Source organism: Zootoca vivipara, chromosome 4, assembly GCF_965207765.1.
Source record: "Zootoca vivipara chromosome 4, rZooViv2.hap1.1, whole genome shotgun sequence".
NCBI classification, from domain to species: domain Eukaryota; kingdom Metazoa; phylum Chordata; class Lepidosauria; order Squamata; family Lacertidae; genus Zootoca; species Zootoca vivipara.
This window is the reverse complement of record NC_142587.1, coordinates 98,184,449-98,212,221: the sequence shown is the minus strand read 5'-3', so window position 1 is coordinate 98,212,221 and position 27,773 is coordinate 98,184,449. Positions and strand designations below refer to the sequence as shown.

At 46.3% G+C, this 27,773-nt stretch overlaps 1 protein-coding gene across 2 annotated transcripts; it reads right to left on the bottom strand.

The window, feature by feature from the left end:
• Positions 1 to 93: 93 nt before the first annotated feature.
• On the bottom strand, positions 94 to 27,435 carry MRPL48 (mitochondrial ribosomal protein L48). 2 transcript variants are annotated; one of them, XM_035115187.3, is made up of 8 exons: positions 27,334 to 27,435; positions 23,335 to 23,387; positions 21,452 to 21,495; positions 20,473 to 20,558; positions 17,624 to 17,796; positions 7,565 to 7,667; positions 3,754 to 3,843; positions 94 to 334 (listed from the first exon to the last, which is right to left on the bottom strand). In XM_035115187.3, exons 1-8 carry the CDS (start codon positions 27,352 to 27,354, stop codon positions 260 to 262), a joined length of 645 nt encoding a protein of 214 aa, XP_034971078.1. In that variant the 5' UTR covers positions 27,355 to 27,435; the 3' UTR covers positions 94 to 259. The 2 variants fall into 2 exon arrangements, with proteins under 2 accessions (XP_034971078.1, XP_088525005.1); XM_088668879.1 differs by lacking the exon at positions 27,334 to 27,435 and adding an exon at positions 26,224 to 27,088.
• Between the last annotated feature and the right edge of the window lie 338 nt (positions 27,436 to 27,773).

Here is a 27,773-nt window from a genome sequence, read left to right as displayed (position 1 = left end):
AAGTCTAAATTGGTACAGGTGACGCAATGAGCTTTTGCTTAACTCCAGCAGCAGAAATTGTCTCATGTTACAGCACACTGCAGAAGCACGCCATAAAGATTCCATCATTTATTACGAAAACAAAGACTCATTGTGAGCACATTGGCTTTTGCAGCAAACACAGAGGTCCACTTCCACCGTGTCGTGGAACGTTGCGAAAAGATCGACAAGGATCAGCCACAAACCCCGATGTAAAACGGGTATTTGTATTGTGCTTGACTCAGCTCATTTGAGAAAGCAGGTCCTCTAGTTCTGGACGTGCCTTCAGCCGAACCTTGAAGTCTTCTTCCGTGTGCTGTGGAGGGACAGGGAGGCAAAAACAACAATAGCAGGACGTTATAGATATTAGCAGGGACAGCTGGAGACCCCAGAAAAGTGGCTATGCTTGACGTTTGGGAAAGAGACCACAAAGGAGGAAACAAGTTCTCAGAAGTACTAACTAGAAAGGTTTGCTGTTTATCGCAACTGCCACTATTAGCTTCGAAAGGAGACAAGCAAGTGGCAAGAAGAGCTCTCAAGTGAGATGCTTACTCTTCACACACTTTCAAGGCGAACTTTTGGGGCTGAAATAAGACTGCAGACCTCTGATGTCAATGCAGGTTTGTAAAAAACTAGGGTTGCCATATTCCCCAAAGTGAAAATCTGGACATATTTGTTGAGAAATATATTTTCTGAATTTTAACTGATTTTTTTTGGGGGGGGGAATTAATCTTCCCCCTCCCCTTGCCATATGTCCGACATTGTGCCGATTTGCCGAAAATCTGCCTGGATGCCATTTTACTGCTCAATTCCTGGATGTATGGCAGCCCTAAAGTCCAACATCCTGTGCTCAAAGCATCCAACCAGATGCCTTTGGAAAACCAGCAAGCAGGATTATACACTCCTGGGGTTTCCAGCAACTGGTATTCAGAAGGATTGTTGCCTTCATCAGACTGAGGCCATTACAGCTGGTAGCTATCGATATCCCCCTCCTCCACGAATTTGTCTAATCCTCTTTCAAAGCCATGCAAGTTGGTGCCGGGAGATCCCTAGTTTAAAGCTTCTGGATAGCAGATTTCTCTCCTTGTGCCAAATCCCATTCCTTAAATTACCTTAACTCAGAGAAGCTAGGAGCTATGCTGTGGAGGGCCGCCCAAGATGGCCAGGTCATAGTGGAGAGTTTTGACTAAACGTGATCCACCTGGAGCAGGAACTGGCAAGCCACTCCAGTATCCCTGCCAATAAAACTCCATGGACAAAGACCTTAAATTTTAGAGAGGATAACTAGGGCTGCCATACGTCCTGGTTTTCCCGGAGACATCCGGGATCCCGCTCCTGAAAATGGCATCTGGGGGAATTTCCGGAACTTGGCAAAATGTCCAGGGAAACCCAGATGTATGGCAACGGAGTGATTTCTTGCGGAAATCATTCTTTCTCAGCGAGGGGCTGGCTCATGCCAGCCACCTCCCTCCCCAGTGCCCTCCAATATTTCTTTCTCTTGCACTTGTCAGCTCCCGCAGCCCCTTCCCTGCCTCCGGCAACCCTAAAGGATGAGGCGAGCGATGGAGATGTGCAATAGTGTGTGTGGGGGGGGGTGCCCCAATGGTGGCGGTGGGGGGTGTCTGAGTTTTTGCTCTTTGGAATATGACCACCCCAGTATAAGCTACAAAGAGGGCTGACTAAGCAAGGAAGAATTGCATTATTTTGCTCTCGCCGCTGTGTTTTTGCATAAAGCTGTTCACCCACTGTTTACAGTTAGCCTTTCCTTCATACTGTTTCTTAGGAAGAGGCAAGGAAACGTACACCCCCCACCAAGTAGCAATTCATCATTTGCCCCAGATCTTATTCCTGCATTGCAGGGGGTGGACTAGTTGATCCTCAAAGTCCCTTCCAGCTCTAGGATTCTATGCCCTGAAGAATATCCGCCCCCTGTTACAGGCAGCAGAATAGAACCATCCTGGGCATGCTGCCTGAACACTTCTCAGCTCAGACTTTCCTGTTGAGCAGATCTTCTCCCCAAAGTTATTAAAGGCAGCCTGCTCTTCCTGAGCCTTCATGGCTCTGCTTCAGGTTGCTGCCTGGGATTTACTCAGTAATGGGTGCCTGTTGGTGCATAAATTGGGAACGAAATGGAGGAGGAGGACGACGCGCCGTTAAGGAGCTGGGCCTCAGCGCAGAAAGGCTTTTGAGGCAAAAATGATGCTGGCGATTTTTTGGAGAGAGTGAGTAATCAATAATAATAATAAATATATAGAGAGCACAATCTCCCTGGGAAAGTTCTGCATGAGCCACATTGGAACAAGAGCAAAGCTGGTCGGTTGTCCAATGGGTCAAGGCCTCGTGCAGCCTTCCCAAGGGGCGGAGGAGGCCTTGGAAAACTGGCAATCTGGCAAAGGGTTCCTCCCACTGCATAATTCATTTTAATTTTTTTTAAATGAGCTATACTGAGAATAATACGCTGAACATCTGGACATGGGCGGCCATGTAAGATTGAGAATACATTGTAAATTCAATTATAACCTCAAATTCTGTGCTCAAAGCAAACATATGCAAATATGTGTGGTGCGTGGTAATTTGCCTACAGTGGTACCTTGGTTCTCGAACAGCCTAGTTCACGAACAACTTAGAACCCGAACGCTGCAAACGCGGAAGTGAGCGTTCCAGTTCTCGGATTTTTTGTTGGAAGTCGAACGTTTCCTGAGTCCTGAGCTTCCATTTTTAGTGTTGCGCTTCTGTTTTTAGAGAGATCGCGCCTATTGGGCGGGTGAGGAGAAGCGTCCCGGCAGGGCTCTGCAGCCCAGCCGCTAGTGGTTAAGAGCGGTAGACTCGTAATCTGGGGAACAGGGTTCGCGTCTCCGCTCCTCCACATGCAGCTGCTGGGTGACCTTGGGCTAGTCACACTTCTCTGAAGTCTCTCAGCCTCACAGAGTGTTTGTTGTGGGGGAGGAAGGGAAAGGAGATTGTTAGCCGCTTTGAGACTCCTTCGGGTAGTGATAAAGCGGGATATCAAATCCAAACTCTTCTTCTTCTGATTGGGGCGGTGGGGAGAAGTGTTTTAGGGGTAATTCTTCAACAGCCTGGAACGAATTAATCCATTCTGCATTGCTTTTTATGGGAAAACACACCTTGGTTTTGGAACGGAATGTTTTGGATTAAGTTCGAGAACCAAGGTACCACTGTATTTTGCTTGATTCTGGTCATTTCCATTACCATCGCAACCGCACCCATTTGGTTTAAACTTCCCCCTCGTTTGTTCTGGAACAAATTTCCTGTGGTGCAAAGGGACCAGGCAGTAAAGACACCAGTAAAGGTTCAAATCTGCTGTGAAGCTCGTCTCAAGAAGTCACCATTTCCACATGAGCCCTGCTGGGTCTGAGCAAAAGGTCTATCAGGTCAGGAATCTCTCCTCCTAGCAATGGGCAAGCAGGTGCTTCCGGCAACCCCACAAGCAGGGCACGGCGACAACAGCCCTCCTTGGTTATTTGTCTCCAGCACCTGGCATTCCAAGGTAAACTGCGTCTGAACAGGGAGGCTCTGTATCATGGCTGCTGAGGAGTTTATTCCAAAGAGGTGTCGAACTACCAAATTCAGGAGGGAGGGAGGGTGTGTGTGTGAGAGAGAGGGTGTGTGTGTGTGCGTGTCCTGGAGCACTTCTCAGAACTTGCTTTTTAACAATGGTTTAAAAGCCAGGAGCCACAATGCTAAAGCTGAATGCTTCAGTAAGAATCCACATACCTCTTTCACTAACAGATGGACTCCTTCCGGCTGATTATTCTGAAGGATTTCCAAGAGAATAGGAGCGAATGCAGCACTCAAACCGCTGATCTGGAGGGGAAGAGGAAAAAAGAAGCGGAATGGATCGTTATAGGGGATGGGGAAGAGACACACACACCCAAAAAAAAAACCTGGACCTATTATGTTATCAGCATACATCATTACGATCAGGTGAAAGGACACAAAGGCTTTCAGAATCATATAATAAGAAAATCAATTTTTAAAGTGTGGGAAAAGTATAAAGACTTATTAGAACAAAAAACGCCATGGTGGCTTTCCCCGTTAGAAGCAATATCTTTGAAGAAAGTGAATATGAGGACCAATTGGCCAACATATAGAGAGCTGGTTACAGGTAGGTAGCCGTGTTGGTCTGGGTCGAAGTAAAATAAAAAAATTCCTTCAGTAGCACCTTAAAGACCAACTAAGTTTTTATTTTGGTATGAGCTTTTGTGTGCATGCACACTTCTTCAGATACACTGAAATAGGAGTCCCCAGGCACTTATGTAGAGAAGGGGTGGGGAGGGGGAGGGGAGGGGGGATCACTCAGAAGGGTGGTGGAAGTGGGTGATTGACTGACTGATAGCTGTTGATGACCGAAAACGACTGCAAATGGTTTTGCATGAAAAAGCAAGGGTTGAGATGGCTGAGGATCGCTTATCATGTATAATGAGATAAGAATATCTCTGTTCAAACCAGGTCCCTCCATGGTTTTGAGCTTGGTGATAAGTTGTAATTCAGCAACTTCTCTTTCCAGTCTATTTCTGAAATTCTTTTGTAGTAAGACAGCTACTTTGAGATCTTGTATAGAATGTCCTGGGAGATTGAAGTGTTCTCCTACTGGTTTTTCTGTCTTCTGGTTCCTGATGTCAGATTTATGTCCATTTATCCTTTGGCGTAGGGTTTGGCCTGTTTGTCCAATATAGAGAGCTGAAGGGCACTGTTGGCATTTGATGGCATACACAATGTTAGAAGATGAGCAATTAAATAGTCCTGAGATGGTATGTTGGATGTTGTTGGGGCCAGTAATGATGTTGTCCGGGTGTATGTGGCAGCAAAGTTGGCACATATAGAGAGCTGTTAACCGAGGTAGAAAACCAGGTAAAATTAAAAGATTTTGAAGAGGTGAGAGAACTGGTAACAGGTTGGTTACAATATCATCAATTAAATGATTTTTAAAAAAAAATTGATAAAAAGAAAGGTTTTAGTTATGAGTTATTAAGATTTCAAAGAGAGATTTTAGAAGATAATATTAAATTATGGTTGAAAATGTATAATTTGCTCCTGGAATAGGAAACTATGAACAGGTCTGTGATGATACAATGGGCGAAAAATGTGGGACGTAATATACAAATGACAGACTGGGACAGATCTATGGAAAATAGATCTGAAATTTACGGCATGTTTTTTTATTGAAAGAAAATTATATGAAAATGATGTACCGGTGGTATTTGACCCCAGTAAAACTAGCAAAAATGTACAGAACAAGTAGCAATATATGCTGGAAATGTAAAGAAAAATAAGTTACCTTTTATCATATGTGGTGGACTAGTAATGTAACTCAAAATTCTGGGAAATGAGATATAATGAAATGAAAAAAATGTTCAAAATAACTTTTGTTTAAAAACCAGAAGCCTTTTTATTAGGAATTATAGGTACCGAGATCGCAAAGGACCAGAGGAAATTGTTCATGTAGGCTACAAGGGCCACCCGGATGTTACTAGCCCAGAGATGGAAGGAAGAGACAGTTCCAACCAAAGAATAATGGCAGATCAACTTGATGGACTATGCCAAAGTAGCAAAATCAACTGGGAAGCTCGGGAATCAAGAAGACCAGAAATTTTAAAAAGAATGGGAAATGTTTATAATGTACATACAAAATCATTGTAAACAGGTCAAAACATTAGCAGGATTTTAAATATACTTGTAACAGAATGTATAGATAACATAGGAAGATGAAAAATTGGAGAAGCACTGATATGCAGTTGAAAATAGAATTCAAAGGACCCATCGAAGGCATGGGGGGAAGTCAGGAGACTCAGTGTCATCTCGATATCTGTATTTTGTACTGTTTAATGTTATATGTTTATATTTTGGAAAATCAAATAAAAAAGATTACGGGAAAAAGAACCGATTTCCAGCAGGAACCAAAGGCACAGTGTGAAACCAGGATTCCTATGTAGGTCTGCCGCTGGTCTGAAAAGAGGTGTTTCTTTATTACTGTCATATCTAATCCTTCAAGAGGATAGATGTTTCTTCCCCCGTTTTATACATGGAGGAAAAGACTTGACCTATGCCAGCTACTGAGCTCCCCAGCGGGGTATCTCTGTTCTGGTCTCCTTTGTCCAACACTCTCTTCCAAAGGTGGGAAATTAACCTCCCCTACCCTCTACTGTGGGACGCAGGTGGCGCTGTGGGTTAAACCACAGAGCCTAGGGCTTGCTGATCAGAAGGTTGGCAGTTCGAATCCCTGCAACGGGGTGAGCTCCCGTTGCTCGGTCCCAGCTCCTGCCAACCTAGCACTTCGAAAGCACCTCAAAGTGCAAGTGGATAAATAGGTACCGCTCCGGCGGGAAGGTAAATGGTGTTTCTGTGCACTGCTCTGGTTCGCCAGAAGCGGCTTTGTCATGCTGGTCACATTACCTGGAAGCTGTACGCCGGCTCCCTCGGCCAATAACGCGAGATGAGCGCCGCAACCCCAGATTCGGTCATGACTGGACCTAACGGTCAGGGGTCCCTTTACCTTTACCCACTACTGTAATGTGTGCAGAAGAGTTCGACCAAGATGATCCAAGTAGAGCAGGGGGACTTTAAAATGACTGCATCTCTAGCACTGCCCCTGTTGTTTTTAGTGTACTCAAAAGAAGAGGGACGCGGGTGGCGTTGTGGTCTAAATCATTGAGCCTCTTGCGTTTGCCGATCGGAAGGTTGGCAGTTCGAATCCCCACGACAGAGTGAGCTCCCATTGCTCAGTCCCAGCTCCTTCCAACCTAGCAGTTCGAAAGCACACCAGTGCACGTAGATAAATAGGTACCGTTTCCATGCGCTCTGGTTTCTGTCATGGTGTTCTTTTGTGCCAAAAGCAGTTTAGTCCTGCTGGCCACATGATCCGGAAAGCTGTCTGCAGACAAACGCTGGCTCCCTCGGCCTGAAAGTGAGATGAGCGCTGCAACCCCACAGTCGCCTTTGACTGGACTTAACCATAGAGGGGTCCTTTACCTTTAGCTTTTACTCCAAAGAAGTCCCAGTAGTGGTGTATGGAAGTGAGAGCTGGACCATAAAGAAGGCTGATCGCCGAAGAATTGATGCTTTTGAATTATGGCGCTGGAGGAGACTCTTGAGAATCCCATGGATTGCAAGAAGATCAAACCTACCCATTCTGAAGGAAATCAGCCCTGAGTGCTCACTGGAAGGACAGATCCTGAAGTGGGGGCTCCAATACTTTGGCCACCTCATGAGAAGAGAAGAATCCTTGGAAAAGACCCTAGTGTTGGGAAAGATGGAGGGCACAAGGAGAAGGGGACGACAGAGGACGAGATGGTTGGACAGTGTTCTCAAAGCTACCAACATGAGTTTGACCAAACTGCGGGAGGCAGTGGAAGACAGGAGTGCCTGGCGTGCTCTGGTCCATGGGGTCATGAAAAGTCAGACACGACTAAACAACAACAACCAAAGAAGTCACAGGGAATTCAGCTGAAAGACTGCCGGGCTACATGATGTCACCATACTATTTTTTTTTAAAAAAAGAGGAAACTGGGCAGGTGAGACCTCCTACCTGAACAACACGTTGGTGGGTTGTAAGTACAGCATCCCGATTCAACTTGGAGCCTTGCTCCTGCATCAGCATCACCTCCATGGTCTTGGTGGGCATCGCATAGCTGTGGAAACAGCAGCTCAGTCATCAGCATTCCACAGGCACGAAAGGGGAGAGTGAGAGAAAGAGAGACTTTTGCACTATTCAGCAGAAAGAACCGAACTTCCAGCCCCAGGGAGCGAGGCTCCTGGGAGGGAGCCTTCATGACAAATTAGCGATGCAGACAAGATTGGCTGCCTTCTGTGATGGATCCCCCACCTCACTGCTTAAACCTCAGAGGCTCTCCCTGTGCTTCTCCACAAACGGGAGAAAAAAAAAACCTCCAGAGTCCAAACTGGACTTGTCTCCAGAGTACCTCAGGCTCTGCGTTCGAAACCTATGGCCACCAGTGGAGTCTCCCTCCCTGGGTTCCCTACAGCTACAGTGTGCCTTAGGCAACTATGTGGCTCCTTCGGCTTCGCTAACCAGCCCTTTGTATGACAGGAGAAACAGCAAACAGTTTCCTCTTCCCCAGGAAAGCTTTGTTCTCCCCTCTTTGTCACACCTCTGAAGGTACTGAGACACTGCCGAGTCAGTGAACGTTTAAGCACATTTGACTTTATTATTTAACTTATAAACATGAGTTTCTTTGGTTCTTAAAAGCACATATCTTCTTTTTATTTAACACAGTTTTCTTCATACAGCTCCTGCATCCCACTCTCTACCAACTCCCTAACTCCCAACTGCCAACTGCCTAACCACCTCTCTCTCGCTCCCACAACCCTCTCCCCCCGAATTAACTCCCTCCCATTCCTTTTAAAACCCTGGCAGTCCCGCCCCTCAGGAATGGAATGTGTCATTTATCCAGGAGGTTGGGCTTTAACTCTCTGCACCCTGGAGTTCTTTTGCCCACCAGGCCATTCCGTCACATTTTCTCCCCTCCCCCGAAAACCCTTGCGCAGGCATACTCAAAATTATCAGAGTAATGCCAAAGCAGGGAGATAGTATCTGGAAAGCTCTGGCTTACCTTCCCCCAGGTGTTCTATATACCTAAACCTGTGTTGCAACTCTCAATTCCCCTGCTAAACTTACACCTATACATGCAGTTAACCTAGACTTCAGATATACACACTTACATATGCACTATACACTTTAACATTATTCCCCAATAATACCCACCTATGTATATATAGTGTAAAATTAAACCTTTCCTTCTATTCAAAAATCAGGGTATTTCCTAAAAATTATACACTAAACATTTATGTGTCCCAACCAAAACAGAATTGATTCCATACCATCAAAAACATTTTCTACCTTCCAGCATCCTTTAAATTACATTGCTGCCTTAAAAAGATCAAGTTGTCACCTTCAACCAAAGCACAATAGATTCTCCCCCAAACGATGAAGGCACTTGTTCTCAGCAATTCTTCTTGCGACACCTAATAAATAAAAAGAAACCCTCTTCCCACCAGTCAATGATGACTTTAGAAGGAATAAGTCTCAATAAGAAGCGCATAAGAATGTCTTTAGCTGCATTAGTCAGTGGGACTCCTGACGTCTCTGCATTGGAAGAAAATCGTTGCACTTTAACAAGTCCTTTTTCCTCCTCCTGCCGCATCGCTTTTCCTTCTTTGCGCTGCACCGGCCATGCGTTGAGCAGATCTTCTGTCTCGCCCCGACGACTCTGCAGACAGTTTCAGATGGTACTGGAACATGCCTCTCGGTGCAATAGTCCGGCGCAAGCAAATCTCAAGCCGCTTTCGGGCAATCATTTTCCTGTGGGCCTCGCGCTGTTTCCAACTCCTAGCTGGAACATACTCAGCCTTAGCAGGATCACAAGATGACGAATGAGGAGCATGTTTACATATTCGAGCTGCTCCTTTGCCACACATGGGATTCCTGTTCATAATCAGGTATACAACCCCTGATGTCGAACATTGCTGTGCCCTTTGCGCCTGGCCAACAGCTTGCCTTTTAGTCTCTGTCACATAGCGATGCATCTCCAGGATGCCAGATACAACCACTGGATGTACCATGCTCTCTTCCTCCTTCCTTTCAGGCAGTAATAGATGTAACAGTGCACTGGTTTGCTGTCCATCTACCAGCTCAGAAGGGCTATAAACCTTGCCTTCCTGAACAAGTAAGTCAAAACTTAACACAGATGGTTGCCGACGTTCAGCCACCCTGTAATGCTGGTGATAAGGAAAAGGTGTCACAGATGAGGTCGGTGTTCCCTCATTCTTTTCACTAAGCTCCTTGGTTTGTAGGAAGTTATTTGCCGTCCCTACACAGCTAACTCCGCCAAGTGGCAACACCTCCTTCATACCCAAGTCGGCTATGAGCTCCTTAGGTAAGCTCTGTCTTGCTAAATCATTTCCATTGACTTTGAACACAGTCTTATCTCTGTTCTCCCTCAGAGGAATCTCCTCTGGTAATCTTAGGGCTCCGTCCCCGAGGTCTAAAATAAAACTGTTCTCCCTTTTAGAACCTCTGGTGTCTTTGTTTATAGCAGTCCAGTAAATTTGGTTTTGGACTCTCTCCTTTTGGCTTATTTCAAAATGCGCTGTTGTGGGGGCATCCTGTGCCAATTGCGGCTCTTGCAGACTGATCTTCTTTGGCATCACCGATTGCTCTTTGCTTTCCCACTCCGCTGCAGTTTTGCCTATCTCAGATTTACTAATTAGTGGTTCCTCCTTTATACAAGAAACCCTGGGCCTTTCTACTGACACCACTGTGCCGTACTGCCCTTTATCTTCTTCACACAGTCCCTTTAGAGTTTCATCTTCCCTCTGTTCTGCTAGGAACTGGGCCCTGTTGGCAGTTATGGTGGTTACAACTGACATTCTCCCCAACATTCCGTTCCCCTCAGGATCGGCTTGGGCTTCTGGTATGGCAGTTAATGGATTCCCTTTTGCTGAGGTTTGGGCTCTAGTGATAACTTGAACCTTAAATTCAGGCTTGATCACATCATTGCCTATCAGAAATGGTGTATCGATGTTATCCCAGACGCCCACTTTCCATTTTCTCCTCACGCCATTATAAACTATATCCACTTCTGCTACCGGAACCTCGAATTCAGGACCCCATATTCCCTTTAGACTAAAAGTTTGGTCTTTGAGGTACTGATCCTGTGTCACACAGTGTGATCTAACAAGACTCACTTCTGCGCCTGTGTCACGTAAACCCAAATATTCTTGATTATTTAAAATCACTGGCTCCATAAAGTCTTTATTAATCCCCTGATCAGCTCTCCAGACCTGCCTTATGTTAGCCACAGTCTCTGAGGCACTGACAGTTGATTCTGGGTTACTTTCCTGAGGTGATTTTTTTACCTCAGCTTGGGTTAGCAACTTTACTGACTTGGTAGCCGTGTTGGCATTTTGTTGTTTTGCTAATTGCGGGCATCTTGATCTTATGTGACCTTCTAATCCACAAAAATAGCAAGATATTTTTCTGACTACTGGAGTGTCTGCTTTGTCAGGAGCCCTGTCTGCTTTCTCCCCTTTTTCATAAGGCTTCATCTGCCTGTTCTTTGGCCACTGCCTTGGAATCAGCATTTCAGGACAGTCTCCTTCAATCTCATCTAATATTAAAGCCATTTTGGCCACATCCATCAGCCTTTTGTCTTTAATAAACCAGCGTAGATTCATAGGGACGTGTTTATAAAACTGTTCCACACAAATTAGCTGTTTTAATTCTTGGAAGCTTGTCACCCCGCTCCCCTGAATCCACCTGTCCAGCAAACGATCTAGCTTGCTTGCCAGCTGAGAAAATGTCTCTTTGGGACCTCTTTTTAGTTCTCTAAAGGCTTTTCGGCTTTGATCAGCAGTTAGCCCACAGCGTACTCTCACCCGCTGCTTAAATATCTCATAACTGGATAGTTCAGTATCCCTTAAGTCTGAGTATATTTCACTCAATATGCCACATATTTGAGGCCTCAGATACATCATCCAGTCCGCCTCAGCTATTTTTAATTCCTGACAAATGCGTTCGAAACTGAATAGAAAGCTTTCGGCATCATCCCCATTTACATATTTTGGGAATCTCTTGAGGTTTGCTGAGGTAACCTCCACATTTTCTCTATTTGGAGCTACCTCTCCTCTTAATTGAATCTCTTCCAAACGCATTCTCCCCAGCTGTATCTCTTTTTCCATTTGCAACCTCTGCATTCTCTCCTCAGCCGCTATCTTTTCCCTTTCGCTTTCAATTCTAGCCTTCTCCTTTTCACTTTCAATTCGAGCCATTTCAATTTTTAGTCTCATCATCTCTAATTCAGAAATTGGGCTCCCCTCAGCCCCTTCTGTCCTCTCATCCCCTTTAGCCTCTCTTGCTTTTCTTAAATGTGCCATTTTCCTTCTCTGGAAAATATCGTTTTAAAACTCCCACAAACTTCAACTATGGTTGTGGATTCAGATCACGACGCTGCCACCAAAAAATGTGATGGATCCCCCACCTCACTGCTTAAACCTCAGAGGCTCTCCCTGTGCTTCTCCACAAACGGGAGAGAAAAAAAACCTCCAGAGTCCAAACTGGACTTGTCTCCAGAGTACCTCAGGCTCTGCGTTCGAAACCTATGGCCACCAGTGGAGTCTCCCTCCCTGGGTTCCCTACAGCTACAGTGTGCCTCTCCCTTAGGCAACTATGTGGCTCCTTCGGCTTCGCTAACCAGCCCTTTGTATGACAGGAGAAACAGCAAACAGTTTCCTCTTCCCCAGGAAAGCTTTGTTCTCCCCTCTTTGTCACACCTCTGAAGGTACTGAGACACTGCCGAGTCAGTGAACGTTTAAGCACATTTGACTTTATTATTTAACTTATAAACATGAGTTTCTTTGGTTCTTAAAAGCACATATCTTCTTTTTATTTAACACAGTTTTCTTCATACAGCTCCTGCATCCCACTCTCTACCAACTCCCTAACTCCCAACTGCCAACTGCCTAACCACCTCTCTCTCGCTCCCACAACCCTCTCCCCCCGAATTAACTCCCTCCCATTCCTTTTAAAACCCTGGCAGTCCCGCCCCTCAGGAATGGAATGTGTCATTTATCCAGGAGGTTGGGCTTTAACTCTCTGCACCCTGGAGTTCTTTTGCCCACCAGGCCATTCCGTCACACCTTCGTTAAGTGGAGCGCAACCGCCTGCCTTAATGAGGCCTGTTGGCGCTAAAACTCCTACCTCTTTGCCAGCAGAAGTGGAAAATCTGCATTGAAAATGGTTTCTGCAAAAACCAGCAAGGCGTGTTTGTTTACAGGTCTCGTCCCAAAGGCTCATGGGGTGGGTGTAATGCAAGAAAAAGCAAGTACGTGCCCCATAGGTTTATTTTCAAGATAGCCAGTGTGCTGCAGGAGACACAGAGTGCTCGGTTGGGTGGTTTCATGAGACATAGCAACATCCCTGTTTGAGCTCTGAAGTTCCCTGAGTGGGCTTCAACTGGGAGAAAGTTCATTAAAATTTGAGGCCGAGAAAGCTTGATCTTTGCAATTTGCAAAAACAATGCACATTTGCATATAGTTTATAAAGTGTCTCTCTTTCTAGTAGCCCTGGAGAAGGAAAACTAAACTAAACCCAGATACCCTGAGCAACTTCCCCTCCGGTTTAAACAATCTGAACATGCTATCTCCACAGCATTAATGCCTAGGAACTTGACTTGAAGTGAAAGTTCCAATTCTAAGATGGCAAATCTCCTGCAATCTTAAAAAAATGATGTCTGGGGCTTATTTATTATTTTACAAATTTATAGACTGATTTGCAGTGTAGGGCAATCAAAGTGATGCAGAAAAAGATAAAAATAAGATGAAATACCAAAAAATTCAAATTCTATAAGCAAGCGGTACCATTTTTACCAGCTTTACAATAAAACCGTTCCTGCAGATGTATGATTACCGGTAACATGTCATAAGTGACGGGGTCACAACACAGGGAAAGCCTCCTTAAAGAAAAACATATGCAGTAGATGTCTGAACATCACAATGCTGGGCAATTGGCTGGTAACTCATTCCAAAGGGCTGGAGCTACAACACTAAAAGCCTGGTTTCGTTTACACACTAAGTGCACCTCTGGGGCATCCAGTACTCTCACAGTGCCTCCTTTGAGGAGCACAGTTGCCCAACAGAGATGTGTGAGGTGAGGTAACAACAGCACATGTACTATTCACCTGGAAAGGTCTCAAAGGAATAAACATCAATGTGCAGTTAGCTCAGGCATCCCCAAACTACGGCCCTCCATATGTTTTTGCCTACAACTCCCATGATCCCTAGCTAGCGGGACCAGTGGTCAGGGATGATGGGAATTGTAGTCCAAAACATCTGGAGGGCCGAAGTTTCCGCTGTTTGTGAACTGGAAAAAAAATGGGGGCTGTTAATGTGTGTGATCCATGCAGAAAAGCGACACCAAGCACATAATTTGAAGACATGAGACACTTCTAGCTTTCATTCTTATAGAGAGAGAAGTTTGAAAATATGTCTAGCATTCAAGAGGTAACAGATTATGAGCCCTGCCAATCTACCGGTATTATCCTCCATAAACAACCAAAACCACCACACACTGGCTGGAAAACGTAGCAAGGAATTTACTCGAAAGCTAATCTAAAGGAATGAACTTCATGGTTATTCAACTAAGCCAAATAATTAACAAAGCCATGGATAGGTCAGAGTCACAGAATTAATGCGCTGTGCAAGATAAATGTTTACGCAACTGAACCATTCAGCAACAGGCTAGATATTCAACAAGGTCCTGATGCCAACAAAAAGTTCACAAATAATCGTGGGTGGAATGATAATGGAATTCTTCAGAGGTTTAAAACAGAAACCTCCTGGATGTAATCGAAGAGGGTGGGCGAAGAATGCAGTGGTAAAACACTCACAAATCAAACACAATCAGGGGGGGGGAAAGAAACATTCCGATACGCAAAGTGTATTCTGTGCTCACAACCCACAGCACACCTTGGCATTTCACTCGATGGAGAGAGCACCAAGTTGTAACTCAGCAACAAAGCACTTGCTTCGTATGCAGAAGGTCCCAGGCTCAATTTCTGGCATCTCGAGGAAGGCCTGGGAACGTGCTTCTTCCGACACCCCTGGAGAGCTGCTGCCAATCAATGTACAAAACCCTAAGGTCTAGCTCTCTATATATAGCAGGCAGCTTCCTATGTTCCATCTCACAATCCAGCTAGCCTTCGTTCCGATTTTATCTACCACCTTTAAAAAAGCCCATTCCACACATTCCTTTAAAGATATCTTCTCGTCCTACTTTTGGGAGGTTTCTCGTTGCGGCGGAACAAAGCCAGCTTGCTGCTCTGCCCGACCTGATCAGCTCCTGGGATTTTCAAAGAGCCAAGCAGAGGGAAAAGGTCAAGCTGCAGAGGGTGAATGGAGCCTTTGTCTCTGAACCCTGGGCAGGGTAGGGGAAAAATAGGTCCATCCATACAACTGGAAGAGCTCAGGAGAGCTCAAGAGAGAGAGAGAGAGAGAGAGAGAGAGAGAAGCAGGTGCATGCTGAACAGAACCCTCGTCTTTTCTAAGATGTCCAAAATAGAGTACAATAGTGTTTTTTTAATAAAAAAAAATAACACCCAACAGATTTCAGAATACTACAATGGAAGACAATCCCCTTTCTTCCTCAAAGATAATGGACCTAGACACCACAGTACATTTGTGGAATCTGAATGCCTACTGTCAGGGGGTTGTTGCGACTACTCTAGAGTAACGACGCTCCGCATTCTTGTCTTTAGACAGTTTTATTTAGTGCAGGCTATTTACAGTGAGCTGGGTATATACAACATGTCTACTCAGTCCGATGCAGAATCCAGCATTGGACCGCCCCTGGACCTCCTCCAGCATAAGAGTCTCGGGACAGCAAATCTCTTTCCCCTCCTTCTCCTGCGTAATTCCGGAACCGGAGGGGGAAAGGGTCTACGCTCCATGTTTTCCTTCTCCCCCCTTTCCCCCTCTTTCTCTTCCTCTCTCCTGTGTAGCAAGGGCTCTCCCATGCTGCCAGAGCCCGGGCCCTCTCTCTCCACTTCCTGACTGGACTCTTGAGCGCCCTCGCTGCTTGTGGAGGAGCTGCTTCTGATGAGGGGAGGAGGATCCCTATATTCTCTTTCCCTTACAGTTTGTATCAGCAGGAAGCATCCATGCCGTGGGGGTGGGGGGGTGGAGAAAGAGGGCCAGCCTGATTGGTCAAACAGCACTCGGAAAGTAAGCACTGAAGTGGTGGGAAAGAGTGGATGGTAGGATCCCAGCAGATTTGAATCCAGTTTTGGAGGCAGCGGGGAGCGTGTGTGACTACATGCTACAGATGCAATCCGACGATGATTGTTGCATGAGAACCGACATACCGTCAGGACACATTGCAGCAGCAGGTGAAGCAGATGAAATGCATTTAGGTGGCCACCTAGACAACAAAGGTGGGGATGCCCTGCGGCATTCTGGGGTTTCAAATGACAAATCCTCTGAGAATAATTAAGATTATTCACGCTTCCAAACTCTGAACTCAGCAATTTGGCTTTTCCCATTTTGCAGTTTCCTCTTAGAAGGGGACGACAGAGGACAAGATGGTTGGACAGTGTTCTCGAAGCTACGAACATGAGTTTGACCAAACTGCGGGAGGCAGTGCAAGACAGGAGTGCCTGGCGTGCTATGGTCCATGGGGTCACGAAGAGTCGGACACGACTAAACGACTAAACAACAACTTCCCATGTATTGAAAGGCGCTAGGTTGGCAGGAGCTGGGACCGAACAACGGGAGCTCACCCCGTCACGGGGATTCGAACCGCCAACCTTCTGATTAGCAAGCCCTAGGCTCTGTGGTTTAGACCACAGCGCCACCCACATCCCTATATAAATCATATTTTGATTATGTATTTTGCGGTTTTATATTTTGATTTTATTCAGTGAAGTGCCCCGAGACCTTGGGGTATAGGGCGGTATATAAATTCAATTAATAATAATAATAATAACCCCACTTCCCGCCATCCACATGCCTCTTTTTTCCCCTTTACACTGCCATGTTTTGCACCAGCTTTCTTTCAACTAGCATCAATAGATAAAACTGGAGGTGTGGGGGAGAGAGGTAGCAGTGAGAGAAGAGAGACAGACATCCCCTCCCGTATCCTATGCCTTCCTGCAGCACTACTCAGAAGTAAATCTGACTCTGTATACAATGGGGCTTACTCTCAGGTGCATTTACATAGGATTATCATTGCTGCAGAAATTATACCTTTATACCTGACAGTAAGAGCTGTTCGACAGTGGAATTTGCTGCCAAGAAGTGTGGTGGAGCCTCCTTCTTTGGAGGTCTTTAAGCGGAGGCTTGACAGCCATATGTCAAGAATGCTTTGATGGCATTTCCTGCTTGGCATGGGGTTGGACTGGATGGCCCTTGTGGACTCTTCCAACTCTATGATTCTATGATTCTACTGTATATTGCTTTTAATTATCACCTGCCCCAGGAAGGTGACCTTTGCCAAATGAAATCGCAAGAATGCGTTGCAAGATCAGAAATACCGAATATAAAAGTGATAGGCAAGGGGTGAAGGGTGGAGACAGATGGCTGGCGACGCACAAACTACTGATGCTTCATCCAGCCCATATCACAGAAACAGCTCCCCTGCCCCTTTAAAAAAATTTTCTTGGGGGGGGGGGAGCAGGCAATCTCCTTGCTGGCTTCCTGCAGCCAATCTGAAGCCTCGCCAGCGTCACAGCCCACCCAGAAGCCGAGTCAGTGTTGCAGAAGTCAGTCCCCATGCGGCGAGGCGTCCGTAGCGCGCGGGGACTGAGTGGGCGGCAGGGTCCACAGGCTGGATTTACGAGCCTGGGGGGGGGCACACCCGGCCCCCGGGCCTTAGTTTGCCAACCCCTGCTCCAAGAAGTCATTGGACTACAACACCCACCCTTCCTGACCACTGGGCCCCAAGCTGGCTAGGGGCTGATGGGCACTGGGAATCTGGCAGGCCCCAGGCTTGGCAGCCCCCAACATTCCACCACACGAGACAAAGCGTAGATCTCTCACTGCAGATCACAGGCAGGGATCCAGCAGATATCTTTACCTCTCCTCCACTCTGATGGAGTGTCGGTTGCAGAGCTTGTGGACGTACTGCGCATAGTGCTCAACCAAGGTCATGTCGTAACCGGTCATGACGATGTTCAAGACTCCATACTCGTATTCTGTCCCAGGGTCAATCTCCTTCATTTGCAATTGGTCCCTCCTTCTCTTGGGAGCCTGAGAAGAAAGAAGCAGAATTCTCTCAAATGCAGCTGGGAGCACCCGCAAATGTAAAGCATGGCATGGAGAAAATGGATCAAGTGGAGCTTTTCTCCCTCCTAACGCTGGAATTTCCTCCAACAAAGAAGAAGAATCACTACCCTAAGGAGTCTCAAAGCGGCTAACATTCTCCTTTCCCTTCCTCCCCCACAACAAACACTCTGTGAGGTGAGTGAGGCTGGGAGACTTCAGAGAAGTGTGAGTATCCCAAGGTCACCCAGCAGCTGCATGCGGAGGAGCGGGGAATCGAACCCGGTTCACCAGATTACGAGTCCACCGCTCTTAACCACTACACCACACTGGCTCTGTGGCTGAAAGGTTCGGGGCAGATAAAAGGATGGGCTTCTTCACACAGCGCATAGTTAAACTATGGAACTCCCTCTCGCAGGAGGCAGACTTGGAAGGAAATTCATGGAGGAGAGGGCTACTGATGGCTACTACCCATAATGGCTATGCTTTGCCTCCACAGTCAGGGGCAGCAATGAATACGTGTCCAGAAGAGGGCAACCAAAATGGTCAAAGGCCTGGAAACGATGCCTTATGAGGAACGGCTTAGGGAGCTGGGTATGTTTAGCCTGGAGAAGAGAAGGTTAAGGGGTGATATGATAGCCATGTTCAAATATATAAAAGGATGTCATATAGAGGAGGGAGAAAGGTTGTTTTCTGCTGCTCCAGAGAAGCGGACACAGAGCAACGGATTCAAACTACAAGAAAGAAAATTCCACCTAAACATTAGGAAGAACTTCCTGACAGTAAGAGCTGTTCGGCAGTGGAATTTGCTGCCAAGGAGTGTGGAGGAGTCTCCTTCTTTGGAGGTCTTTAAGCAGAGGCTTGACAGCCATCTGTCAGGAATGCTTTGATGGTGTTTCCTGCTTGGCAGGGGGTTGGACTGGATGGCCCTCGCGGTCTCTTCCAACTCTACGATTCTATGATTCTATGATTCTATGAATACCAGTTGCTGGAAACCGCAGGAGGGGAGAGTGCTGCTCTTGTGCTCGAATCCTGCTTTCTGGTTTCCTACGGGCATCTGGTTGCTGGACTAGATGAACCATTGGCCTGATCCAGCAGGCTCTTCTTATGTTCAGCTGATTCCCTGTACTGGGGTCAGAGTAGGTGGGGAAGAGCCGAAATTGTCTTGGAACAATTAAAATCTTTCCCGGCTCTTGACAAGCTAGGACAAACTGCTCCTATTTCAACTTCTGCCTTCAAGACATTCTGCCCAGATGAATGATTGGTTCATTATCTTTCCAAATTGCAAAGGCCTCCCCTTTCAGTTTTCTCGTTCTCCGAAAAGTTCCAGAGTGGCTTTCCATCTCTGCTGCTGCTGCTCGGCAACGGCACACAACTCAATTTGTGCTGCTTCAAGTGTGAGCCTAACGCCCTTTTCTGCTACTGGAGGGCGTCTAGGGTGAGGCAGAAGTGCCAATCTGGAGCTGGTGCAGCAAAGGAGGAGGAAGAGAAAAAATAAACCTCGCCTGCCATCTTGGCCAGAGTGAGCAGCAAGGCTTGGGACCGTGGCAATTGTTGTATCGTTCCTTGATTGTATCTCTATGCCACTTTTCAATGAGATGAATCCCAAAGAGGTCGCCTGGGGCTTAGGATTGCTCTGCCCATATATTTTGTGTATGCAGTTTGCTACACGGATAAGAACATAACAACAACATGCTGGATCCGGCCAATGGCCCATCTAGGTAGTCCAGCATCCTGTTCTCACAGGGGCCGACCAGATGCTTGTGGGAAACCTGCAAGGGGGACAACAGCGCTCCCCCCTCCTATAGTTTCAATGAACTCAATGAAGTAAACTACTCGGCGCAGTGGGAAAACAGTGAAATGGACAAGAATAATGTATTAATAGTTCAGATTAATAAACTCCTTCCCTCCAAGGAGTGTACAAAGTGTACTACGTCCATTCTTGTCCTATAAAAAGAAACACAACAAGCTCACTAGGCTGAGAGTCCTCAAAGACCTGCTCCCTGCTGGCCTTTTCCAACCTGGCCTGGGAGGGCAGAGTCCGGACTGACTCCAGCTGCAAAAACTGAAGCTGCTGAACAGATTTGGATTTTGGTAGCTGCTGCTATTGATTTTTTTGAATCTTTACTTTTATATCTTATACTGATTTACGTGGGAACTGTTCAATGATGGCTGTGTACTTTTCGATGTGTCCCATTTCTTGTTTAGGACTGCATTTGTTAGGTTTGTAATTGTGGAAATCTTTTCATGGTGCTAGGCGCCTTGAGCATGGTTTTATCTATGGAAAGGCAGCAAACAAATTAAATGGTGGTGGTGGTGGAGGAGGATACTGTTATTTTTACATATCTTTGCCATTTGAAAAAGAAATCCTTGCATTGGTCAGTAAGTTATTATTCCTCTGAAGTAGTGCCTGCACTCTTGTCATTCCAGGCATGTGATGTTTTGTGGTCTACATCTTTTGTTTTTCCTTGTTTTTATTAATTCTTAACATCAAAATCACAAAAAATATTTTGGGAGGGAAAGAAAGGAAATACAACAGGCGCTCTTCAACTCCACCAATCCTCATCAAATGGTTTACACTGAAGGTTTTCCCACCAATCTCTGATTTTTTCTTTCTTTCAAGAAACTGCCCAATCAGCAGAGTCCAAGATCAGAGGTGCTTACCTCTTTGGGAAGCAGGTATCTGAACCGGCCAATGCGATGAGTAGGCTGGGACCTGTAGTGCCGGGGGCAGTCCAGCAGCGTGCTACCTTTGGGAAACAAAACAGGCACAGTTAGGTCCCTTCGGAAACCTTAAACCCACTTGCCAAGCGCTTTTTGAACCAAGCTCCAAGGAACCCAGCAAATTGGGCGTTCCTTGGTGAGAACATCACCACGGCAAACACGTTTTCCTGAAAGACAGTGTCAGGCGCCTTCTGTGTTGTTCACCTGTGCCACAGGGTGTCACAAGGGGGTGGCAGGAGCTGCGCAACATTGCCCAGGTCCTCACAGCCGCTGCGTTAAATAGCAAAGACACTGGACACTGGGGAGAGGTCCCAAGGACATAGAAAGAGGGAGAGTGGATGGGTATCCAAAGGCTATTTGCTTTAACAAGCCCTTGCAATCCTATCCAATGCATGTACATTCAAAACCCCAAGCTCAAGGTGATTAATCAGGGTGGATTTGATTTACTGTATTTTTCCGTGTATAAGATGAGCTTTTTTGACCCAAAAACGAGGTTCAAAATTTAGGTTCGTCTTATACATGGGTAGTGCTGAGGGGGGACGCACAGATGGTTTTTTGGCGCGAGCCCGAGATTGTAAGTGGTGATTGGCCGCTTGATTGCTGGGGGGGGGGGTGCCGAAAATCACTCACCCACCAGAACGCAGCACACAACCGCTCGCGTCTCTTACAATTGCCGCTTACAATCTCGGGCTCACACTTCGTTCCAACAGGTGAGCAATTTTCGGCATCTCCTCCCCGCCCCCAACAATCAAGCGGCCAATCGCCGCTTAAAAACTAAGGCTTGCACTTCGTTCCGGCGGGTGAGCGATTTTCGGCATTGGCTGCTTGATTGTTGGGGGGGGGGAATCCTGAAAATAAATCGTTCACCCGCCGCAACACAACACACAACCACACATGTCGCAGTCAATTCAATTCTTACCTATGGAACATACAGGATTCCTTCTGGACGTTTTTAAGGCGAGACTAAAGAAAAAGAAGAAGAATGTTCATCATTACAGGCTCTTGATGTCTCTGTCTGCAAAATGTTTTGAAACTTTTTTTCTTTTTTTTACTGTCTGTGTCCATTTTATTTTATCTTTAATAATTTTTTTATTATTTTCAATTAATTCACATTACACGTTAATTGCCATATACCTTCAACATTGCACATAACTTGAATATATTATTTCTGCAAATTCCCCACATCTAACCCTGCAACCACCTCCCCTTATACCCATGTGACTTCCTTCACCCACATGCGTGTTTCGAAACTTTCTTAAGGCTGACATTTAGCACCTTCTTAAGCATAACGACAAAACTGCATGTTAGGGAAGGGCCCACAAGGTGTTGCCTACAGATAGGATAGAGCAGGCATAGGCAACCTGCGGCCCTCCAGATGTTTTGGCCTACAACTCCCATGATCCCTAGCTAACAGGACCAGTGCTCAGGGATGATGGGAATTGTAGTCCAAAACATCTGTAGGGCTGAAGGTTGCCTATGCCTAGGATAGAGCATCTGCTTTAGACACAAAAGGTTCCTGCTTCAATCTCCAGTGTCTTGGAATGTCCCCTGCCTGCCGAAAACCCTGGAAAGCCACTGCCAGTCACTCTAGAAAATGCTGAGCTGGATGGACCACTGGCCTCACTCTGTATAAAACAGCTTCCTATGTTCCCCATTGATCAGCATGGGGGATTTTGGAGTCAGCACAGGTGGCAGATGACACAAGCAAAAAGATTCTCAGTAGGAAGTCGCTGGCCTCAAAAGCCAAGTGTACATACAGTCATATCTCGGAAGTCGAATGGAATCCGTTCCGGAAGTCCGTTCGGCTTCCAAAACGTTCGGAAACCAAAGCGTGGCTTCTGATTGGCTGCAGGAAGCTCCTGCAGCCAATCGGAAGTCGCAGAAGCCCCATCGGACATTTGGCTTCCAAAAATAGTTCGCAAACTGGAACAGTCACTTCCGGGTTTGCGGCGTGCGGGAGCCAAAATGTCCGAGAACTAAGCTGTTTGAAAACCAAGGTACGACTGTACTTAGAAGTAAGTCCCATTAATCAAAGTACCGTACTTTTCCCTGTATAAGACCACTTTTTTTTTACTGAAAAGAGTGTTCAGAATTTGGGTTTGTCCTGTACACGGATAGTGCAGTGGGGGGAGTGCAGTCGTGAGCAGGAGGTTATCAGCGGTGATTTGGTGGCTGCGGCAAGGAGTCCTGTTGATTGGCTTCCGCTGCGTCAATTGTTTGTGCGCTTGCCGGCTGCTGGTTGCGATTGGGCAGGCAGTTTATGGCTTTTTTGACGCATGAGATAGGCAGCGCTTGTCAGTACGGTGAGTGATTTTCGACATCCCCCCCCCAAAAAAGCTCAACAACTCTGTGCAACCCTTCCCAAAAAAAGGAGTTGGCCATTTCCCGCCATTTTCTTAAACTGGAGTCCCCCAAAATAGGGGGGCATCTTATACATGGGGGTGTCTAATACATGGAAAAAATATGGTATTTTAAAACTGTAGACCACACTGGATGCCTTGGAAGAAAGGTGGAATATAAATGCAATCAATCTATAAAATAAACATCAAAATGGACTTAATTCTGAGTAAACAGACAGAGGGTCGGGGCGAATCGTTTTCTCCCTTTTCCCTGGTTGTACATCTGACTGTGGAATAAAGCCCCAAATGAGGACATGAGACTGCTCCTCCAGTGTAGGCATGCCTTAAGACCAGGCCACAATCCCTGATCTCTTTTGGTTATTTTACTGCTACCACCCTACCGACAAGAATAAATTTGTTCAGGATAGGATATTATGTTTGCTTCAACGTTAATTCACCTTACCTGACAAGCACAGGCGTCTGTTTTAAAAGGGGTCCCTTTCCCAGGTAGATGGCCTAGTGGGATGGAGAGTGGGGAGAAAAAAAGAAATATACCCTTAAAATGTCAAGAAAGACGGCAGAGAGTTTTTCAGGGCATTGATGGCTCTTTGGCAATCTATTCCAACATTCACCTCCTACTTCAAAGCTCCACATTTGCAAGCCACCAGCAAACTTCTCAACCTGCTATTAGAAGCCCTAACGGCTGGTGTTCACAAAAGAACAACAGGAAGACAGATGAGTGCAACTTCTATTTTTGCATCCTCTGTCACTTGTACTTGTGTATTTCCACAGCGTAATCTTCAGGGGGATGGGGAACACGCTAGGCTGGATTTACTCTTGAAGCCACAGACTCGTCTTCAGCTCAAGATGATACACATGCACTTAAGTCAATTTATTTCAAAATCTGCCCACTGGCTTTCAATCTTTAAAAAAAAAAGGAAAGAGCAGATCTGGGAGGAAGTTCCCAAGTCTGCACCTGTCCCTCATCATACATTACATGCCAACAAACATGTCTACATACATAGTACAGAAGAGTATGCCTATTAGAGTAAAACTGTAATATTTTTTAAAAAATTCCTTCAGTAGCACCTTAAAGACCAACTAAGTTTATATTTTGGTATGAGCTTTCGTGTGCATGCACACTTCTTCAGCTTCTTCAGAAGGGTGTATCTGAAGAAGTGTGCATGCACACGAAAGCTCATACCAAAATATAAACTTAGTTGGTCTTTAAGGTGCTACTGAAGGAATTTTTTTATTTTGCTTCGACTCAGACCAACACGGCTACCTACCTGTAACTGTAATATTTTTTAAAAGCCCATTCTGCCCAGAACAACAGTTTACACTTAACTTGTTTCGATGATACGGACAGCGATAGATGAGAAGCTGGAAATCTACTACAGTATTGCTGTATAAAGAATGACACTAAGGAATGGGCAGGCTGAAATGGAAGCACAGATGCATCTACTGTAGGAAGATTTGGCCAACCTGATGCCCTCTATCAATCCTGACCATTGGCCAACCTGACTGGAGATGATGGGAGTTCTGGTGCAAAATATGAGGAAGGTGGCATGAGAAGGTTGCATGGGCCATGCAAGGGCAAATGAAAGGTGAGATTTAGGAAATGGAGGTGATAAGAGAGAGAGAGAGAGAGAGAGAGAGAGAGAGAGAGAGAGAGAGAGAGAGAATGGAGGAGTCACTCTTACTTGTTCCAAGGAGAGAGAAGAGGAAGCAGTGGATTTCCTGGTATCGCCATGACCCAAGAGCATGGATCAAGGCAACAGAGTGTACCGCAAAGGCAGGTTTGCAACAGAAAAGTGTTCCTCTGCACCAACTGGCACTGATCAGGAGCTCCCAAAAGGAGCCAATTCTATCGGGCTTGCAATCTGTGCTGAATTTTAAAGGCGCCAAAGGCAAGCCGTGCTGGCAAAGCAACATTTAAGAGCATGCTTTAAATTTAAAGCTTTCAATTGTTCCTTTGCAACCAAGGCTTTACCCATCCATACCCGGTGTTTTATGGGCTAAGTGGGCATGGCCGAGTGGGGGGTGGAACAGCCCTTATTGGACCTACCACACTTCTGCTTGTCCCATGCCTAGGAAGCATGGTCCGAGCAGTTTTGTGCTTGACTCGTGCTTTTTAGGCATGGGTCCAAGTGATTTCTCACTTGCTCCAGTCCTTTCCCAGTGAAAACCTGCTCTTTAGCTCTAAACTGGAACAAACAGCATTCCATGGAAAACCTGAATTGCCTTTTCCCCCCGACTGAGCGCTAAAGAGCAGTTTTCCCTGGGAGAAAGCAGGACAAGAGGAACTGTAGACAATCCCTAAACCAACATTCTTAGAATGCGCAAATCCTTGGGTAACTAGTTTGCCTCAAGATCCCTAGGTAGCAAGTTGCCCTTTGTTATCTATTTGCATCAGTGAATGAGGACATGTTGGTTGTGGAGACAGGCAAGCCTTTGTAGGTCACCTTTGAGTCCTGTGTTGTGTAAGCAACTTGGGTTTCTTATAAGGCTCCCAAGACAGTTCCAAAAATAGAAGAGGGAGAACACATGACTTCACGTCCCCTTGAGGTTCCTGCTAACCAGAGGAAAATAACAACAATGGAAAGGTGGCAAGGAAACAGCAGGAAAAGGTGGGGGGAGCTACCTGGGGTTAAAACAAGCAATCAAAGGAAGGATCCTATGAAGTTTGAACTTCCTAGTTTCCTGGATGGATTAAACAGCTTTGAATACCTTAGCGAGGACTCTGAAATGACCTACATAGATCAAAAAGGCTAGGCCTGCCATACGTCAGGAAAATTCCTGACATGTCCTGGTTTTAGAGTGTAAAAATGGCGTCAGGGGGATTTTGCCGAATGGCCAAATGTCAAGAGAATGTATGGCAACGCGATGGAATAATCAGTAGAAACAGCTCAAAAAGCTTTAAATCACTATTTTTGGGGTAGGTTTCCCTAAAAAAGCTCAACAATGTTATTTTTTGAAATACGGTAACCCTAAAAAAAGGCTGTACAACTGTGGTCCCTTGGAGACAAGCATTTAAAGACCTAGCTTCCTGTTGGGAGGAGAAACCTGGGACAAAAAAGGCAACCAGCATCAGGCAAATACTGGAGGAAGGAAGCATCATTAACTACAAACTCCTAAATTTGGGATCAGCTCTAAACCTTTTGTAGGGCTTTGTAGTCATAGAATTGTAGAGTTGGAAGGGACCCCGAGGGTCATCTAGTACAACCCCCTGTAATGCAAGAATGTCAGCTAAATCATCCTTGATGCCATCCAACCTCTGCTTAAAAACCTCCAAGGAAGAAGAACCCACCACCTCCCGAAGAAGTCCGTTCCACTGCTGAGCAGCTCTTACCATCAGAAAATTCTTCCTGGTGTTTAGTCAGGATCTCCGTTCTTGTAAGCCATGGGTTCAAGTCCTACCCTCCAGAGCAGGAGAAAACAAGCTTTCTCCATCTTCCATGCGCCAGTCCTTTAGATTAGAGCTTTCCAAACCCTCACGACACATTCATGTGTTGGCTGTAGTGTGTAGGTGTGTCTCACAGATGCTCCCTACGCTCTTCCCGGGGCTGGTAAGGCCTTAGTTTAGTAAACTAGTTTGCTATTAAAATTGAATTGCTGTGCCGCAAAAATGATGCCTGTCTAAAAAATGTCTCGCCAGCATGAAAGGTTTGGAAAGCTTTGCTTTAGATATCTAAAGGTGGCTAACATATCTCCACTCAGGTCTCCTCTTTTCCAGGCTAAACATACCCAACTCTATCCCAACATGACCCGGAAAAACTGCGGACAAAGGCCGGCTCCCTCGGCCTGTAAAGCGCTGCAACCCCAGAGTCGTTTGCGACTGGGCTTAACGATCAGGGGTCCTTTACCTTTTTTAACCTCCCCAAACCCTGCAAGTCAGCTCATCCCACTCAAGAGAGGATCCACGGCAAATTAAAGGGAAATTTGCAATGCAATCCTATACCTAACAAGGTGCCCCATTGAGAACATATGTGCACAGCTTAGAACAGGCATCCCCAAACTGCGGGCCTCCAGATGTTTTGGCCTACAACTCCCATGATCCCTAGCTAACAGGACCAGTGGTTGGGGAAGATGGGAATTGTAGTCCAAAACATCTGGAGGGCCGAAGTTTGGAGACGCCTGGCTTAGAATCAATGGCACTGACCGAAAAGGATTCTGGGACTGGCAGAGGGATATTGCAGGCATAGGCAAACTCGGCCCTCCAGATGTTTTGGGACTACAACTCCCATCATCCCTAGCTAACAGGATCAGTGGTCAGGGATGATGGGAGTTGTAGTCCCAAAACATCTGGAGGGCCGAGTTTGCCTATGCCTGAGCTATTGCTTTGACCAGGGAGGCTGGTAAGAATCGACGCATAAGAAAAGACTCATGGGAGTGCAGTAAGAATGTCAAAACGCCCCGTCTCTCTCCTCATCCCTCTGCCCACCCAAAAAAGCGTACGTACTCTGCCCAGAGCCGCGTTCATGCTCCCCAGCCGCTCCTAGAAACCCTCCAGGCGGTAACCACGGCGACGCAGCGGGACAAGCGCGAGTCTCTATGAGTCCACCGCCGACACACGCCCCCCCAAGCCTCTTGCGTGCAACGACAAAACGTGTCCCCCTTGCTCACCCGGCCCGTCCGCACAGGGTTCCGCCGCAATTTTGTCCTTCCAATCAAGGAGCCCGAGGCCGCGGAGCAGGCCGCCGCCACCAATCAGCGGCGGCGTCCTCCCGACGGCTGCTCCGATTGGTTAAGGACGGAGAGCCTGGAGACCGACAGAAGAAGGCGGGGTCTCATGTCTGGGTGCCTTTTAAATTCAGTTGTTTCTTTGCAAGGAAGTGTCAAGAGTTTCCCTACCGGTATTGCTAAGAAGGGCTTGTATCCGTCATTACCGAAAAAGCAAGC

Coding starts and splice junctions, on each gene's coding strand:
- MRPL48 (XM_035115187.3), bottom strand. CDS start 27,354: ATGAACGCGGCTCTGGGCAGA. Junction 23,388..27,333: donor TGAACGCGGCTCTGGGCAGA/GTACGTACGCTT, acceptor CCATCCCACTAG/GCCATCTACCTGGGAAAGGG. Junction 17,797..20,472: donor GATACCTGCTTCCCAAAGAG/GTAAGCACCTCT, acceptor CTTTCTTCTCAG/GCTCCCAAGAGAAGGAGGGA.